The 17,061-nt window shown below is 45.5% G+C and overlaps 1 protein-coding gene across 1 annotated transcript in view; it reads right to left on the bottom strand.

Moving 5' to 3' along the window:
- The window catches only part of LOC140721711 (NACHT, LRR and PYD domains-containing protein 12-like), a 57,700-nt gene extending 41,073 nt beyond the window's left edge, over window positions 1-16,627 (bottom strand). Inside the window, exons 1-4 of the mRNA XM_073036496.1 lie at window positions 16,585-16,627; window positions 15,298-15,464; window positions 12,488-12,659; window positions 12,324-12,389 (exon numbers count right to left, since the gene is read on the bottom strand). Of these exons, the coding sequence (XP_072892597.1) occupies window positions 12,324-12,389; window positions 12,488-12,659; window positions 15,298-15,464; window positions 16,585-16,627 (448 nt within the window). The remainder of the gene's footprint in view (window positions 1-12,323; window positions 12,390-12,487; window positions 12,660-15,297; window positions 15,465-16,584) is intronic.
- Between the last annotated feature and the right edge of the window lie 434 nt (window positions 16,628-17,061).

Raw genomic sequence — 17,061 nt, 5'->3', positions numbered from 1 at the left:
CACGAGAGAGAAGATTTCCCAGGTAGACTGGAGAAGGATACTAGCAGAGATGATCGCAATCGAATAAAGCGAATTACAGAGGCACGAGAGAGAAGCTTTCCCAGGTAGATTGGAGAAGGATACTAGCGGAGATGATCGCAATCGAATAAAGCGAATTACAGAGGCACGAGAGACAAGCTTTCCCAGGTAGATTGGAGAAGGTTACTAGCGGAGATGATCGCAATCGAATAAAGCGAATTACAGAGGCACGAGAGAGAAGCTTTCCCAGGTAGATTGGAGAAGGATACTAGCGGAGATGATCGCAATCGAATAAAGCGAATTACAGAGGCACGAGAGAGAAGCTTTCCCAGGTAGATTGGAGAAGGATACTAGCGGAGATGATCGCAATGGAATAAAGCGAATTACAGAGGCACGAGAGAGAAGCTTTCCCAGGTAGATTGGAGAAGGATACTAGCGGAGATGATCGCAATGGAATAAAGCGAATTACAGAGGCACGAGAGAGAAGCTTTCCCAGGTCGATTGGAGAAGGATACTAGCGGAGATGATCGCAATGGAATAAAGCGAATTACAGAGGCACGAGAGAGAAGCTTTCCCAGGTAGATTGTAGAAGGATACTAGCGGGGATGATCGCAATGGAATAAAGCGAATTACAGAGGCACGAGAGAGAAACTTTCCCAGGTAGATTGGAGAAGGATACTAGCGGAGATGATCGCAATCGAATAAAGCGAATTACAGAGGCACGAGAGAGAAGCTTTCCCAGGTAGATTGGAGAAGGATACTAGCGGAGATGATCGCAATGGAATAAAGCGAATTACAGAGGCACGAGAGAGAAGCTTTCCCAGGTAGATTGTAGAAGAATACTAGCGGAGATGATCGCAATGGAATAAAGCGAATTGCAGAGGCACGAGAGAGAAGCTTTCCCAGGTAGATTGGAGAAGGATACTAGCGGAGATGATCGCAATGGAATAAAGGGAATTACAGAGGCACGAGAGAGAAGCTTTCCCAGGTAGATTGGAGAAGGATACTAGCGGAGATGATCGCAATGGAATAAAGCGAATTACAGAGGCACGAGAGAGAAGCTTTCCCAGGTAGATTGGAGAAGGATACTAGCGGAGATGATCGCAATGGAATAAAGCGAATTACAGAGGCACGAGAGAGAAGCTTTCCCAGGTAGATTGGAGAAGGATACTAGCGGAGATGATCGCAATGGAATAAAGCGAATTACAGAGGCACGAGAGAGAAGCTTTCCCAGGTAGATTGGAGAAGGATACTAGCGGAGATGGTCGCAATGGAATAAAGCGAATTACAGAGGCACGAGAGAGAAGATTTCCCAGGTAGATTGGAGAAGGAAACTAGCGGAGATGATCGCAATGGAATAAAGTGAATTACAGAGGCACGAGAGAGAAGCTTTCCCAGGTAGATTGGAAAAGGATACTAGCGGAGATGATCGCAATCGAATAAAGCGAATTACAGACGCACGAGAGAGAAGCTTTCCCAGGTAGATTGGAGAAGGTTACTAGCGGAGATGATCGCAATCGAATAAAACGAATTACAGAGCACGAGAGAGAAGCTTTCCCAGGTAGATTGGAGAAGGTTACTAGCGGAGATGATCGCAATCGAATAAAGCGAATTACAGAGGCACGAGAGAGAAGCTTTCCCAGGTAGATTGGAGAAGGATACTAGCGGAGATGATCGCAATGGAATAAAGCGAATTACAGAGGCACGAGAGAGAAGCTTTCCCAGGTAGATTGGAGAAGGATACTAGCGGAGATGATCGCAATGGAATAAAGCGAATTACAGAGGCACGAGAGAGAAGCTTTCCCAGGTAGATTGGAGAAGGATACTAGCGGAGATTATCGCAATGGAATAAAGTGAATTACAGAGGCACGAGAGAGAAGCTTTCCCAGGTAGATTGGAGGATACTAGCGGAGATGATCGCAATCGAATAAAGCGAATTACAGAGGCACGAGAGAGAAGCTTTCCCAGGTAGATTGGGGAAGGATACTAGCGGAGATGGTCGCAATGGAATAAAGTGAATTACAGAGACACGAGAGAGAAGTTTTCCCAGGTAGATTGGAGAAGGATACTAGCGGAGATGATCGCAATGGAATAAAGCGAATTACAGAGACACGAGAGAGAAGCTTTCCCAGGTAGATTGGAGAAGGATACTAGCGGAGATGATCGCAATCGAATAAAGCGAATTACAGAGGCACGAGAGAGAAGCTTTCCCAGGTAGATTGGAGAAGGATACTAGCGGAGATTATCGCAAACGAATAAAGCGAATTACAGAGGCACGAGAGAGAAGCTTTCCCAGGTAGATTGGAGAAGGTTACTAGCGGAGATGATCGCAATGGAATAAAGCGAATTACAGAGGCACGAGAGAGAAGCTTTCCCAGGTAGATTGGAGAAGGTTACTAGCGGAGATGATCGCAATGGAATAAAGCGAATTACAGAGGCACGAGAGAGAAGCTTTCCCAGGTAGATTGGAGAAGGATACTAGCGGAGATGATCGCAATGGAATAAAGCGAATTACAGAGGCACGAGAGAGAAGCTTTCCCAGGTAGATTGGAGAAGGATACTAGCGGAGATGATCGCAATGGAATAAAGCGAATTACAGAGGCACGAGAAAGAAGCTTTCCCAGGTAGATTGGAGAAGGATACTAGCGGAGATGATCGCAATGGAATAAAGCGAATTACAGAGACACGAGAGAGAAGCTTTCCCAGGTAGATTGTAGAAGGATACTAGCGGGGATGATCGCAATGGAATAAAGCGAATTACAGAGACACGAGAGAGAAGCTTTCCCAGGTAGATTGTAGAAGGATACTAGCGGGGATGATCGCAATGGAATAAAGCGAATTACAGAGGCACGAGAGAGAAGCTTTCCCAGGTAGATTGGAGAAGGATACTAGCGGAGATGATCGCAATGGAATAAAGCGAATTACAGAGGCACGAGAGAGAAGCTTTCCCAGGTAGATTGGAGAAGGATACTAGCGGAGATGGTCGCAATGGAATAAAGCGAATTACAGAGGCACGAGAGAGAAGCTTTCCCAGGTAGATTGGAGAAGGATACTAGCGGAGATGGTCGCAATGGAATAAAGTGAATTACAGAGGCACGAGAGAGAAGATTTCCCAGGTAGATTGGAGAAGGATACTAGCGGAGATGATCGCAATGGAATAAAGCGAATTACAGAGGCACGAGAGAGAAGCTTTCCCAGGTAGATTGGAGAAGGATACTAGCGGAGTTGATCGCAATGGAATAAAGCGAACTACAGAGGCCCGAGAGAGAAGCTTTCCCAGGTAGATTGGAGAAGGATACTAGCGGAGATGATCGCAATGGAATAAAGCGAATTACAGAGGCACGAGAGAGAAGCTTTCCCAGGTAGATTGGAGAAGGATACTAGCGGAGATGGTTGCAATGGAATAAAGCGAATTACAGAGGCACGAGAGAGAAGATTTCCCAGGTAGACTGGAGAAGGATACTAGCAGAGATGATCGCAATCGAATAAAGCGAATTACAGAGGCACGAGAGAGAAGCTTTCCCAGGTAGATTGGAGAAGGATACTAGCGGAGATGATCGCAATCGAATAAAGCGAATTACAGAGGCACGAGAGAGAAGCTTTCCCAGGTAGATTGGAGAAGGTTACTAGCGGAGATGATCGCAATCGAATAAAGCGAATTACAGAGGCACGAGAGAGAAGCTTTCCCAGGTAGATTGGAGAAGGATACTAGCGGAGATGATCGCAATCGAATAAAGCGAATTACAGAGGCACGAGAGAGAAGCTTTCCCAGGTAGATTGGAGAAGGATACTAGCGGAGATGATCGCAATGGAATAAAGCGAATTACAGAGGCACGAGAGAGAAGCTTTCCCAGGTAGATTGGAGAAGGATACTAGCGGAGATGATCGCAATGGAATAAAGCGAATTACAGAGGCACGAGAGAGAAGCTTTCCCAGGTCGATTGGAGAAGGATACTAGCGGAGATGATCGCAATGGAATAAAGCGAATTACAGAGGCACGAGAGAGAAGCTTTCCCAGGTAGATTGTAGAAGGATACTAGCGGGGATGATCGCAATGGAATAAAGCGAATTACAGAGGCACGAGAGAGAAACTTTCCCAGGTAGATTGGAGAAGGATACTAGCGGAGATGATCGCAATCGAATAAAGCGAATTACAGAGGCACGAGAGAGAAGCTTTCCCAGGTAGATTGGAGAAGGATACTAGCGGAGATGATCGCAATGGAATAAAGCGAATTACAGAGGCACGAGAGAGAAGCTTTCCCAGGTAGATTGGAGAAGAATACTAGCGGAGATGATCGCAATGGAATAAAGCGAATTACAGAGGCACGAGAGAGAAGCTTTCCCAGGTAGATTGGAGAAGGATACTAGCGGAGATGATCGCAATGGAATAAAGGGAATTACAGAGGCACGAGAGAGAAGCTTTCCCAGGTAGATTGGAGAAGGATACTAGCGGAGATGATCGCAATGGAATAAAGCGAATTACAGAGGCACGAGAGAGAAGCTTTCCCAGGTAGATTGGAGAAGGATACTAGCGGAGATGATCGCAATGGAATAAAGCGAATTACAGAGGCACGAGAGAGAAGCTTTCCCAGGTAGATTGGAGAAGGATACTAGCGGAGATGATCGCAATGGAATAAAGCGAATTACAGAGGCACGAGAGAGAAGCTTTCCCAGGTAGATTGGAGAAGGATACCAGCGGAGATGGTCGCAATGGAATAAAGCGAATTACAGAGGCACGAGAGAGAAGATTTCCCAGGTAGATTGGAGAAGGAAACTAGCGGAGATGATCGCAATGGAATAAAGCGAATTACAGAGGCACGAGAGAGAAGCTTTCCCAGGTAGATTGGAAAAGGATACTAGCGGAGATGATCGCAATCGAATAAAGCGAATTACAGACGCACGAGAGAGAAGCTTTCCCAGGTAGATTGGAGAAGGTTACTAGCGGAGATGATCGCAATCGAATAAAACGAATTACAGAGCACGAGAGAGAAGCTTTCCCAGGTAGATTGGAGAAGGATACTAGCGGAGATGATCGCAATGGAATAAAGCGAATTACAGAGGCACGAGAGAGAAGCTTTCCCAGGTAGATTGGAGAAGGATACTAGCGGAGATGATCGCAATGGAATAAATCGAATTACAGAGACACGAGAGAGAAGCTTTCCCAGGTAGATTGTAGAAGGATACTAGCGGGGATGATCGCATTGGAATAAAGCGAATTACAGAGGCACGAGAGAGAAGCTTTCCCAGGTAGATTGGAGAAGGATACTAGCGGAGATGATCGCAATGGAATAAAGCGAATTACAGAGGCACGAGAGAGAAGCTTTCCCAGCTAGATTGGAGAAGGATACTAGCGGAGATGGTCGCAATGGAATAAAGCGAATTACAGAGGCACGAGAGAGAAGCTTTCCCTGGTAGATTGGAGAAGGATACTAGCGGAGATGGTCGCAATGGAATAAAGCGAATTACAGAGGCACGAGAGAGAAGCTTTCCCAGGTAGATTGGAGAAGGATACTAGCGGAGGTGGTCGCAATGGAATAAATCGAATTACAGAGGCACGAGAGAGAAGATTTCCCAGGTAGATTGGAGAAGGATACTAGCGGAGATGATCGCAATTGAATAAAGCGAATTACAGAGGCACGAGAGAGAAGCTTTCCCAGGTAGATTGGAGAAGGATACTAGCGGAGATGATCGCAATGGAAGAAAGCGAACTACAGAGGCACGAGAGAGAAGCTTTCCCAGGTAGATTGGAGAAGGATACTAGCGGAGATGATCGCAATGGAATAAAGCGAACTACGGAGGCACGAGAGAGAAGCTTTCCCAGGTAGATTGGAGAAGGATACTAGCGGAGATGATCGCAATGGAATAAAGCGAATTACAGAGGCACGAGAGAGAAGCTTTCCCAGGTAGATTGGAGAAGGATACTAGCGGAGATGATCGCAATCGAATAAAGCGATTTACAGAGGCACGAGAGAGAACCTTTCCCAGGTAGATTGGAGAAGGATACTAGCGGAGATGATCGCAATCGAATAAAGCGAATTACAGAGGCACGAGAGAGAAGCTTTCCCAGGTAGATTGGAGAAGGTTACTAGCGGAGATGATCGCAATCGAATAAAGCGAATTACAGAGGCACGAGAGAGAAGCTTTCCCAGGTAGATTGGAGAAGGATACTAGCGGAGATGATCGCAATGGAATAAAGCGAATTACAGAGGCACGAGAGAGAAGCTTTCCCAGGTAGATTGGAGAAGGATACTAGCGGAGATGATCGCAATGGAATAAAGCGAATTACAGAGGCACGAGAGAGAAGCTTTCCCAGGTAGATTGGAGAAGGATACTAGCGGAGATGATCGCAATGGAATAAAGCGAATTACAGAGGCACGAGAGAGAAGCTTTCCCAGGTAGATTGGAGAAGGATACCAGCGGAGATGGTCGCAATGGAATAAAGCGAATTACAGAGGCACGAGAGAGAAGATTTCCCAGGTAGATTGGAGAAGGAAACTAGCGGAGATGATCGCAATGGAATAAAGCGAATTACAGAGGCACGAGAGAGAAGCTTTCCCAGGTAGATTGGAAAAGGATACTAGCGGAGATGATCGCAATCGAATAAAGCGAATTACAGACGCACGAGAGAGAAGCTTTCCCAGGTAGATTGGAGAAGGTTACTAGCGGAGATGATCGCAATCGAATAAAACGAATTACAGAGCACGAGAGAGAAGCTTTCCCAGGTAGATTGGAGAAGGATACTAGCGGAGATGATCGCAATGGAATAAAGCGAATTACAGAGGCACGAGAGAGAAGCTTTCCCAGGTAGATTGGAGAAGGATACTAGCGGAGATGATCGCAATGGAATAAATCGAATTACAGAGACACGAGAGAGAAGCTTTCCCAGGTAGATTGTAGAAGGATACTAGCGGGGATGATCGCATTGGAATAAAGCGAATTACAGAGGCACGAGAGAGAAGCTTTCCCAGGTAGATTGGAGAAGGATACTAGCGGAGATGATCGCAATGGAATAAAGCGAATTACAGAGGCACGAGAGAGAAGCTTTCCCAGCTAGATTGGAGAAGGATACTAGCGGAGATGGTCGCAATGGAATAAAGCGAATTACAGAGGCACGAGAGAGAAGCTTTCCCTGGTAGATTGGAGAAGGATACTAGCGGAGATGGTCGCAATGGAATAAAGCGAATTACAGAGGCACGAGAGAGAAGCTTTCCCAGGTAGATTGGAGAAGGATACTAGCGGAGGTGGTCGCAATGGAATAAATCGAATTACAGAGGCACGAGAGAGAAGATTTCCCAGGTAGATTGGAGAAGGATACTAGCGGAGATGATCGCAATTGAATAAAGCGAATTACAGAGGCACGAGAGAGAAGCTTTCCCAGGTAGATTGGAGAAGGATACTAGCGGAGATGATCGCAATGGAAGAAAGCGAACTACAGAGGCACGAGAGAGAAGCTTTCCCAGGTAGATTGGAGAAGGATACTAGCGGAGATGATCGCAATGGAATAAAGCGAACTACGGAGGCACGAGAGAGAAGCTTTCCCAGGTAGATTGGAGAAGGATACTAGCGGAGATGATCGCAATGGAATAAAGCGAATTACAGAGGCACGAGAGAGAAGCTTTCCCAGGTAGATTGGAGAAGGATACTAGCGGAGATGATCGCAATCGAATAAAGCGATTTACAGAGGCACGAGAGAGAACCTTTCCCAGGTAGATTGGAGAAGGATACTAGCGGAGATGATCGCAATCGAATAAAGCGAATTACAGAGGCACGAGAGAGAAGCTTTCCCAGGTAGATTGGAGAAGGTTACTAGCGGAGATGATCGCAATCGAATAAAGCGAATTACAGAGGCACGAGAGAGAAGCTTTCCCAGGTAGATTGGAGAAGGATACTAGCGGAGATGGTCGCAATGGAATAAAGCGAATTACAGAGGCACGAGAGAGAAGATTTCCCAGGTAGATTGGAGAAGGATACTAGCGGAGATGATCGCAATGGAATAAAGCGAATTACAGAGGCACGAGAGAAAAGCTTTCCCAGGTAGATTGGAGAAGGTTACTAGCGGAGATGATCGCAATGGAATAAAGCGAATTACAGAGGCACGAGAGAGAAGCTTTCCCAGGTAGATTGGAGAAGGATACTAGCGGAGATGATCGCAATCGAATAAAGCGAATTACAGAGGCACGAGAGAGAAGCTTTTCCAGGTAGATTGGAGAAGGTTACTAGCGGAGATGATCGCAATGGAATAAAGCGAATTACAGAGGCACGAGAGAGAAGCTTTCCCAGGTAGATTGGAGAAGGATACTAGCGGAGATGATCGCAATGGCATAAAGCGAATTACAGAGGCACGAGAGAGAAGCTTTCCCAGGTAGATTGGGGAAGGATACTAGCGGAGATGGTCGCAATGGAATAAAGTGAATTACAGAGACACGAGAGAGAAATTTTCCCAGGTAGATTGGAGAAGGATACTAGCGGAGATGATCGCAATGGAATAAAGCGAATTACAGAGGCACGAGAGAGAAGCTTTCCCAGGTAGATTGGGGAAGGATACTAGCGTAGATGGTCGCAATGGAATAAAGTGAATTACAGAGACACGAGAGAGAAGTTTTCCCAGGTAGATTGGAGATGGATACTAGCGGAGATGATCGCAATGCAACAAAGCGAATTACAGAGGCACGAGAGAGAAGCTTTCCCAGGTAGATTGGAGAAGGATACTAGCGGAGATGATCGCAATCGAATAAAGCGAATTACAGAGGCACGAGAGAGAAGCTTTCCCAGGTAGATTGGAGAAGGATACCAGCGGAGATGATCGCAATGGAATAAAGCGAATTACAAAGGCACGAGAGAGAAGCTTTCCCAGGTAGATTGGAGAAGGATACCAGCAGAGATGATCGCATTGGAATAAAGCGAATTACAGAGGCACGAGAGAGAAGCTTTCCCAGGTAGATTGGAGAAGGATACTAGCGGAGATTATCGCAATCGAATAAATCGAATTACAGCGGCACGAGAGAGAAGCTTTCCCAGGTAGATTGGAGAAGGATACTAGCGGAGATGATCGCATTGGAATAAAGCGAATTACAGAGGCACGAGAGAGAAGCTTTCCCAGGTAGATTGGAGAAGGATACTAGCGGAGATGATCGCATTGGAATAAAGCGAATTACAGAGGCACGAGAGTGAAGCTTTCCCAGGTAGATTGGAGAAGGATACTACCGGAGATGATCGCAATGGAATAAAACGAATTACAGAGACACGAGAGAGAAGCTTTCCCAGGTAGATTGGAGAAGGATACTAGCGGAGATGATCGCAATGGAATAAAGCGAATTACAGACGCACGAGAGAGAAGCATTCCCAGGTAGATTGGAGAAGGATACTAGCGGAGATGATCGCAATGGAATAAAGTGAATTACAGAGGCACGAGAGAGAAGCTTTCCCAGGTAGATTGGAGAAGGATACTAGCGGAGATGGTCGCAATGGAATAAAGCGAATTACAGAGACACGAGAGAGAAGCTTTCCCAGGTAGATTGGAGAAGGATACCAGCGGAGATGGCCGAAGCTTCTGGGAATAGGTCTCAAGTTACAGGATGGATACGGCCCATGGAGGAAGAAGTTCTCAAGTGACACGTGTAGGCAACCAGGGGTGACAAAGGAAGTTAAGGATTGCATAAAAGCCGAGGAAAGGGCCTACAAGATAACAATAGTCAACTGGAAAAGCTATAAGTAGGGAAAAGATGAAATATGAGGGCAGAAAAGCCAATAATATAAAGCAGGATAATAAACACTTTTTTTTCCATTTATATAAAGATTAAAAGGGAGGTGAGAGTCCATGCTGGAACACTGGATAATGTGCACTCTGCATATATCTTCACTGTTCCAGACGCTAGCCGCATGCAGTGGTCTGCGAGTGACAGGCAGTAGGAGTGAGTGCCATTGCTATTACAAAAGAAAAACATCTCGGCATACTGAAAGCTCTTAAGGTGCAATGTCACCTGGGCCAGATGGACTGCATCCCAGAGATCTGAGAGAGGTTGCTGAAGTGATGACAAATGGATTGATCATGATCTTTGAAGAATCACTTTATTCTGGCATGGTCCCGGAGGACTGGAAGATTGCAATTGTCACTCTAGTCTTTACGAAGGGAGGAAGGCAAAAGAAGGAAAATTATAGACCAGTTAGCCAAACTTCAGTGATTGGGACAGAGTTGGAGTCTCTTATTAAGGTTGAGGTTTCGAGGTACTTGGAGGCTAATGACAATATGAGTCAGCAATGGTTCTGTTAGATTTCACGGTGGAAGTAAGAAGCAGGCTGGACAAAGGAGTCAGTGGATGCCATTTACTTGGATTTTCAGAAGGCATTTGATAAGCTGCCGCACATGAGTCTGCTTAACCAGATAGAAATCTATGGCGTCACAGGAAAGATACTGGCATGTGTAGTGGAATGGCTGACAGGCAGCAGGCAGCGAGTGGGAATAAAAGGGGCCTTTTTCTGATTGACTGCCAGTGACTGGTGGTGTTCCTCAGGGATCATTATTGGGACCGCTGACTTTCAGATTTCTTGTCAGTGATTTAGATGATGGAATGAATGGATTTGTGGCTAAGTTTGCGGATGATACGAAGATAGGTGGAGGGGTCGGTAGTGTGATTGCAACAGGACTGAGGCAAATTGGAAAAATGGGCAAAAAGGTGGCAGATGGAATACAGTGTTGGAAATGTATGATAATGCATTTTGGTGAAAGGAGCCGACTATTATCTAAACGGGCAGAAGGTCGAAGAATCAGAGGTGCAGAGCGACTTCAGAGGGACCTCGGAGCCTCAAGCAAAACTCACAGAAGATTAATTTAAAGGTCAAGTCTGTGGGAAAGGCGGCAAAAAAGAGAATCGAATATAAATGCTGAGCCTTTACAAGACTGTATAGTCAGGCTGCACTACAGGAGTATTGTCAACAGCTTTGCGCCCCGTACCTCTGAAAAGATGTGTGGTCATTAGAGAGAGTCCCGAGGAGATTCAAGAGGATGATTCCGGGAATGAAGGGGGTAACATATGAGGAGTGTTTTGGCAACTTTGGGCCTGTACTCACTGGAATTTTGAGGAATGCAAGGAAATCTCTTTTAAACTTGCAGAATGTTGAAAGGACCAGATGTTGAAAGGATGTTTCCTGTGGTAGGTGCATCCAGAACTAGGGGCCAGGGCCTCACAATTGAGGGGAGATCCTTTACAACAGGTAAGGAGGACTCTTTGAGCCAGAGAATAACGACTCTCTGTAAGGTTCTGCCTCAGACTGCAGTGGAGGCCGAGTCCATAGGTGTAATGAAGGCAGAAGATCCTGATCGGTCAGGGCATCAAAGGATATGGCGAAAAGGTGTTGAGTGGAATCGGGGATCAGCCATGATGGAATGGCGGAGCAGACTGATGGGCTGAATGGCCTAATTCTGCTCCCAAGTCATGTTCTTATGGAGGAATAACAACAAATCTCGGCTCCACTTTGGATCGGAGTTGTGAGATTTCCCTTGCTGGAGTTGGATGTTCCAATTAGAATGGTTTGGCTTCAGTTTTGTCAAATCTCCAGATATTCGGCCCTACAGAAAAGGTGTTGTGACAAATGCAAATTGCTTCCTGTCCTCCAGCCACAGAAACAAAACCTGTCTCCCAGACTCTGACAGTCTCTAAACAGGCCTCTAAAGAGACGTATTCAGATTCTCAGAGTGAAATAACAACAAAAACCTCTCTCCCAGACTCTGACAGTCTCTAAACAGGCCTCTAAAGAGACGTATTCAGATTCTCAGAGTGAAATAACAACAAAAACCTCTCTCCCAGACTCTGACAGTCTCTAAACAGGCCTCTAAAGAGACGTATTCAGATTCTCAGAGTGAAATATCAACAAAAACCTGTCTCCCAGACTCTGACAGTCTCTAAACAGGCCTCTAAAGAGACGTATTCAGATTCTCAGAGTGAAATAACAACAAAAACCTCTCTCCCAGACTCTGACAGTCTCTAAACAGGCCTCTAAAGACAGGTATTCAGACTCTCAGAGTGAAATAACAACAAAAACCTCTCTCCCAGACTCTGACAGTCTCTAAACAGGCCTCTGAAGAGACGTATTCAGATTCTCAGAGTGAAATAACAACAAAAACCTGTCTCCCAGACTCTGACAGTCTCTAAACAGGCCTCTAAAGAGACGTATTCAGATTCTCAGAGTGAAATAACAACAAAAACCTGTCTCCCAGACTCTGACAGTCTATAAACCGGCCTCTAAAGACAGGTATTCAGACTCTCAGAGTGAAATACAGACTTTGAGATTTCCAGTCCATCACTTACCTTTCAGATGCTTGGGCACTTCAGATAAACCCCGCTCAGTGTCCATGTAGGCGAACTGGCCGTCACCTGTTCAAACAGATTAACCTGCATGAAGTCTGTTCTGTGTAATACTGTAAATTCATCAGCATTTATATCTGTAACACACAGTGTATTGTTCACCGTACCTAGCTCCCGTATTTCATTCAGTATTCTGCTCAGCTTCGGTAAATGGTGATGTAGTTTCACAAAGGATTCCCACATCATCCTCCGGGCCCCGGAGCCCTTCTCCATCACCAGATCCAGGAGGAGTTTGGAAGCGCCCACTCGGTTTCCCTTCTCCACGAGCTCAGTCACGCTCTGTAATGAACAATGGGGAATATATTGAGGAGTGGAGGGATGTGTTCAAATCTACCCTGAACATGGACTGACCCAGCACATTCTGCTCGTCACAGATCACTGACAGCCATTGAATTGTTCGTAGCAGGAAAAATAAATTAAAAGAAGTTAGCGTGGTCAGTCATGACTTTCTGAACGCCACAGATTGCGGGGTACTTATCCACTTGGCAAGGTTTAAACAGAGCAGACATAGTGTGAGTGAGCCAGAGATAGAGTAGGTTATTGAGGCTTTGTGTCAGAGAGGGTTCAGTGAGGAGAGGCGGAGGATTTAGGTAGATCTTGGGTAATATTTCCCTTCTCTGTTTCACTGTTAGAACAGTGGGAATGCCAGGCAGGATAGTGGGATGCTCTTCCTACAGGATGCGGCAAGACAGGGAGACATTCAGTGTCCCCGATAACTACACCATCAGGAATTTCATCCAGCTGCAGCTTAATACAGACTGTGCTGAGGAATTGGAGCTGGAGCTGGGTGAACTCAGGATCATTCCGGAGGCTGAGAGATTGACTGACAGGCTATACAGGGAGGGAGCTATACCCAAGGTGCAGAACACAGGAAACTGGGTGACTGTCAGGAGGGGGAAGGGAACAGGCAACCTCTACAGGAAACTCCATGTAACAGGTATACGAATTTTTGTTTCGGGGTATTGCCTAGCAGAGGAAAGCCACGGTGATTATGCCTCTGTCTCTGAGTTTGGCTTTGTGACTCGAAAGGGATGAGAATTGCTGATCTGCACTGACGGGGAGTTCAATGTCAGGACAACAGACTGGAGATTCTATTTACGAGAACAGGATTTTTGGATGGTGTCTTGCCAAGGTCAGTGATATCTCGTATCGACTCTGAAACTTTCTTAAGGGCAGGATGAGCAGGTCTTGGTCCACGTTGGTACCAATGACAAGAGTAGGAAGTGTGATGAGATCCTGCAAAGTGATACAGATACAAAATTTCTTGAAAGTGTTATCGAAGGTAGATGGCGTTGTAAAGCTTTTTGGACATGGGGCTTCATGAATCAAAATATTGAATACAGAATTTGGGATATTATGTCGAAGTTGATGTTGCAGAGGCTAATTTGAAGCAATGTGTACACTTACTTCCCGGAAGGATATCAATAAGATTGAACGAGTGCAGAATAAAATACAGATTGTTGCCAGGAGTTGAGGATCTGAGATATAGAGAAAGTGTGAATAGGTTAGGACATTATTCCATAGAGTGTAGGAGGACCAGGAGAGATGTGAAAGAGGTATACACGTTTATAAAAGGTATAGAGAGAGTTAGTGCGAAAATGCATTTATTACTGAGGTTGGGTGGGACTGGAATTAGAGATCATAGGGTAACGATGACAGGTGAAAGGCAACAGGAGGGGGAACTTGTTCACTCAGAGGTTGCTGAAGAGCGCGGAACGTGCTGCCATCTTAATTAGTCGATGTACATTCGAGTTGATTATTTAAGATCAGTTTGGATAAGTTCATTCAATGGGGGAGTTTTGGATGTCTCCAGTCCGGGTTCATATCAATGGGACTAAGCAGATAATAGCTCGGTGTGGACTAGATGGGCAGAAGAGCCTGCTGCTGTACTGTAGGGTTTGATGACGATGACTAGGTGAAACTATGGCCGGGTCACTGTTGATTTTCGCCAGGGTAATCCCTGGTGAACCGCAGCAGCTTCACACTTCACTGCCAGGCTCCATGAGGGGTCCAGTGCCAGCCAACAGCTGGAAACTGGCAGTGAGGAGCAGCCAGCAAACTCAGGACTATTGTGCATGTGTGACAGACCAAAGCCAACTGGTGGGAATGTTGAGTAAGAAGTTTGGACTGAAATTGTCAGCTGCCTCACGTGGAATATAGTGTTCAGTATGGTGTCTGGTTCTTCACTAATATTCATTCTGGGTGGCAATAGGTGAACGCACTCCAGTAGCACGAGGACCACTGGAAAGCTGTTTCTTTGTAATTCTATGTTAGCTGTAGATGTTTAGAATATTTTCAGTCGCACTAATGTTGCACTTCCCATGTTAACAGTATATGCTGTGGTAATTGCAAACTCAAATTGGATGTCACAAGGAACAGAAGGTAACAGAAACATGAGGCATGTTGGGATATTGATCAAAAAAAGGGTCAGCAGTTCAAATGAGAGACGATAGTAAGTGTTGCCTGAGTTTAAAATGGGGTTGAAGGTAGACTGAGAATGAGCTGAGAAATAAGTCACTATATATTTGATTTGTGGGAAACCCGTGGGTCATCAGGAGAACACATTGATGAATGGCCACTAAGGTCGAACATTGGGAACATGGTGTGATGTCAGAGAGAGTGGTGTAAAGTGGTTCTCTGTCCACTTGCAATGTCCGTCAAGTGTCACATCACTAAATTCACCAGTCAATCATTGCCTGTATCCTAATCTGTCTATAAATGAATGTGATCAGAAAACTGGAGAGAGGCTTGTATTGGTTAATAAAAGTTCAGGGTTTTCGCAGATGAAAACTCTTTTCTTGATGTTGACCACAATCATTACAGGATTTTCACTGCCCAGAGGTGCCGTTACACCGGTTCTGTCGGTCTGTGATTGATTCAGTAGAATCTACACTCAGCCTATGTTCCAACCACTTACTTGATTCTCTAGCCTGGTGAAGTGATCCTCGCCCATTAACATGAAGCTGACTCTCTCCACACCCTCCTCAATCGCCTGCTCCAGTCGCTCCTTGTAGAATCTCGTCAACTGGAACAGTTGATGATCCTCACAATTTGACAGGAAGGCGGAGATGGCGGAGTTCAAATCTGTAGTTGGTCATAGAACATAAAATAGTAGATATACCATGCGTAAGCGGGCACAATGCCAATTTAAACCAATCCCATCTTCAGGAACATGGTCAATATCCCTCCGTTCCCAGCCTACTCATGAGTTCAAACGCCTCTCAGACGTTGCTGAGTATCTGTTTCCAGTCCCTCCCTCGGCAGCTAATTCCAGACACCGATCACTCTCTGTGGAAAACATGCATCCTAAATCCCCTTTAAACTTTACCATCTAAACTTAAACCTGTTACCGCAGGTTTTTGTGGTGAAACTCGTCTGCACCCTCTACAAACCCTCCACATCATTCTCGATTTGTGCACAATACTGAAATTATCTCTTAACCAACGCGTATCCAGTTACAGTCTAACTTTAACAAATACCTCAACTCATCGTTAGCACACTACCAATTGTGCTGCCACCTTCAGGAAGCTATGCACATCCATCACAAGACCCGACAGTACATCAATCTTATTATCAGTCCCAACGTTCACTGTGCACATTGCTCGCGAATTTGACCTCTCAAAATGTAACTTCTCACATTTGCCTGAATTATCTGTACTTGGTGACTCTCTGTTCCTATTTCTAACTGGATGCTGAACGCTTTGACAACAGTCCCAAATTTATTCAACTCCTCCAACTCTGTAAATCAACGAATAAGTCCACACAGTATATCATATGATTAACCTAATTGATTCACACACACGACGCATGGCGAAACAGTGATCCTTGCGAACACTACTGGTCACAGACCTTCAGCCAGAACAACGCTCCTCTAGTGCTGACTCAATTTTATGTACCCAGGATGACTTTGAAATCAATTTACAGATTCTCAGTCCGAAACGTTGAAGGTTATTTTTTCTCTATAGGTGCTTCCTGACATGCTGAGTTCCTCCAGCATTTTGTATGGTGCCCTCTCCACTTATTATTTTGTTTTACTTTAATCCTATTCGCCAAGGTCATTTCATTGCTTCAGTAGCGCCCCCCCACCCCAGATTCCCTGTGTACAATTTCTCTTGTTAACTGTCTCCTGCACCCAGCCCGTCCTCCCTCAATATAACGTTCTTTAACTCAGACACAGAAAACAGACACCGGGAATTCCCCTCACCTCCATTGTGCAACATCTCGTTAATCTGGGGAGAATTCACCATTGCCCTTCCAAACAGAAAACAACGTCTGTTTCTCTTAATGGCTGTCGGAGGCATTTCCCACATCAGGGCGTACCAAATGCTGACGGAAATTCTATCTGTTCCCTCGACTGTTACATTGCCCACTGTTGTATTCCTGTCTGAGTGTTACCCACCCCCACCTTATTCAGGGGCTCCTTCTCCTTTCACTCAGGTGAAGATTTGTGTGGTAAGGGGAGTGATTCGACCATTCCCCTTGTTAGGTCCCTGCGCTGGAGCTGGTGAATTGTTCCAATGCTCATGGATTCTTTACCAGTTGGAACAATGACCCCGTTTGATGGCACTTTCTCTCTGCCCCTTTATCGCCCAAGTTTATCCCTCTGAATTATTGACGATTTGACTAGACGTGTACCATGATGACAGAGTTTTAATGAGAAAGAGGCCAGTGAGCATACCTG

Source organism: Hemitrygon akajei, unplaced genomic scaffold (assembly GCF_048418815.1).
Source record: "Hemitrygon akajei unplaced genomic scaffold, sHemAka1.3 Scf000060, whole genome shotgun sequence".
In the NCBI taxonomy this organism is placed as follows: domain Eukaryota; kingdom Metazoa; phylum Chordata; class Chondrichthyes; order Myliobatiformes; family Dasyatidae; genus Hemitrygon; species Hemitrygon akajei.
This window is presented reverse-complemented; position numbering and strand designations above follow the sequence as displayed.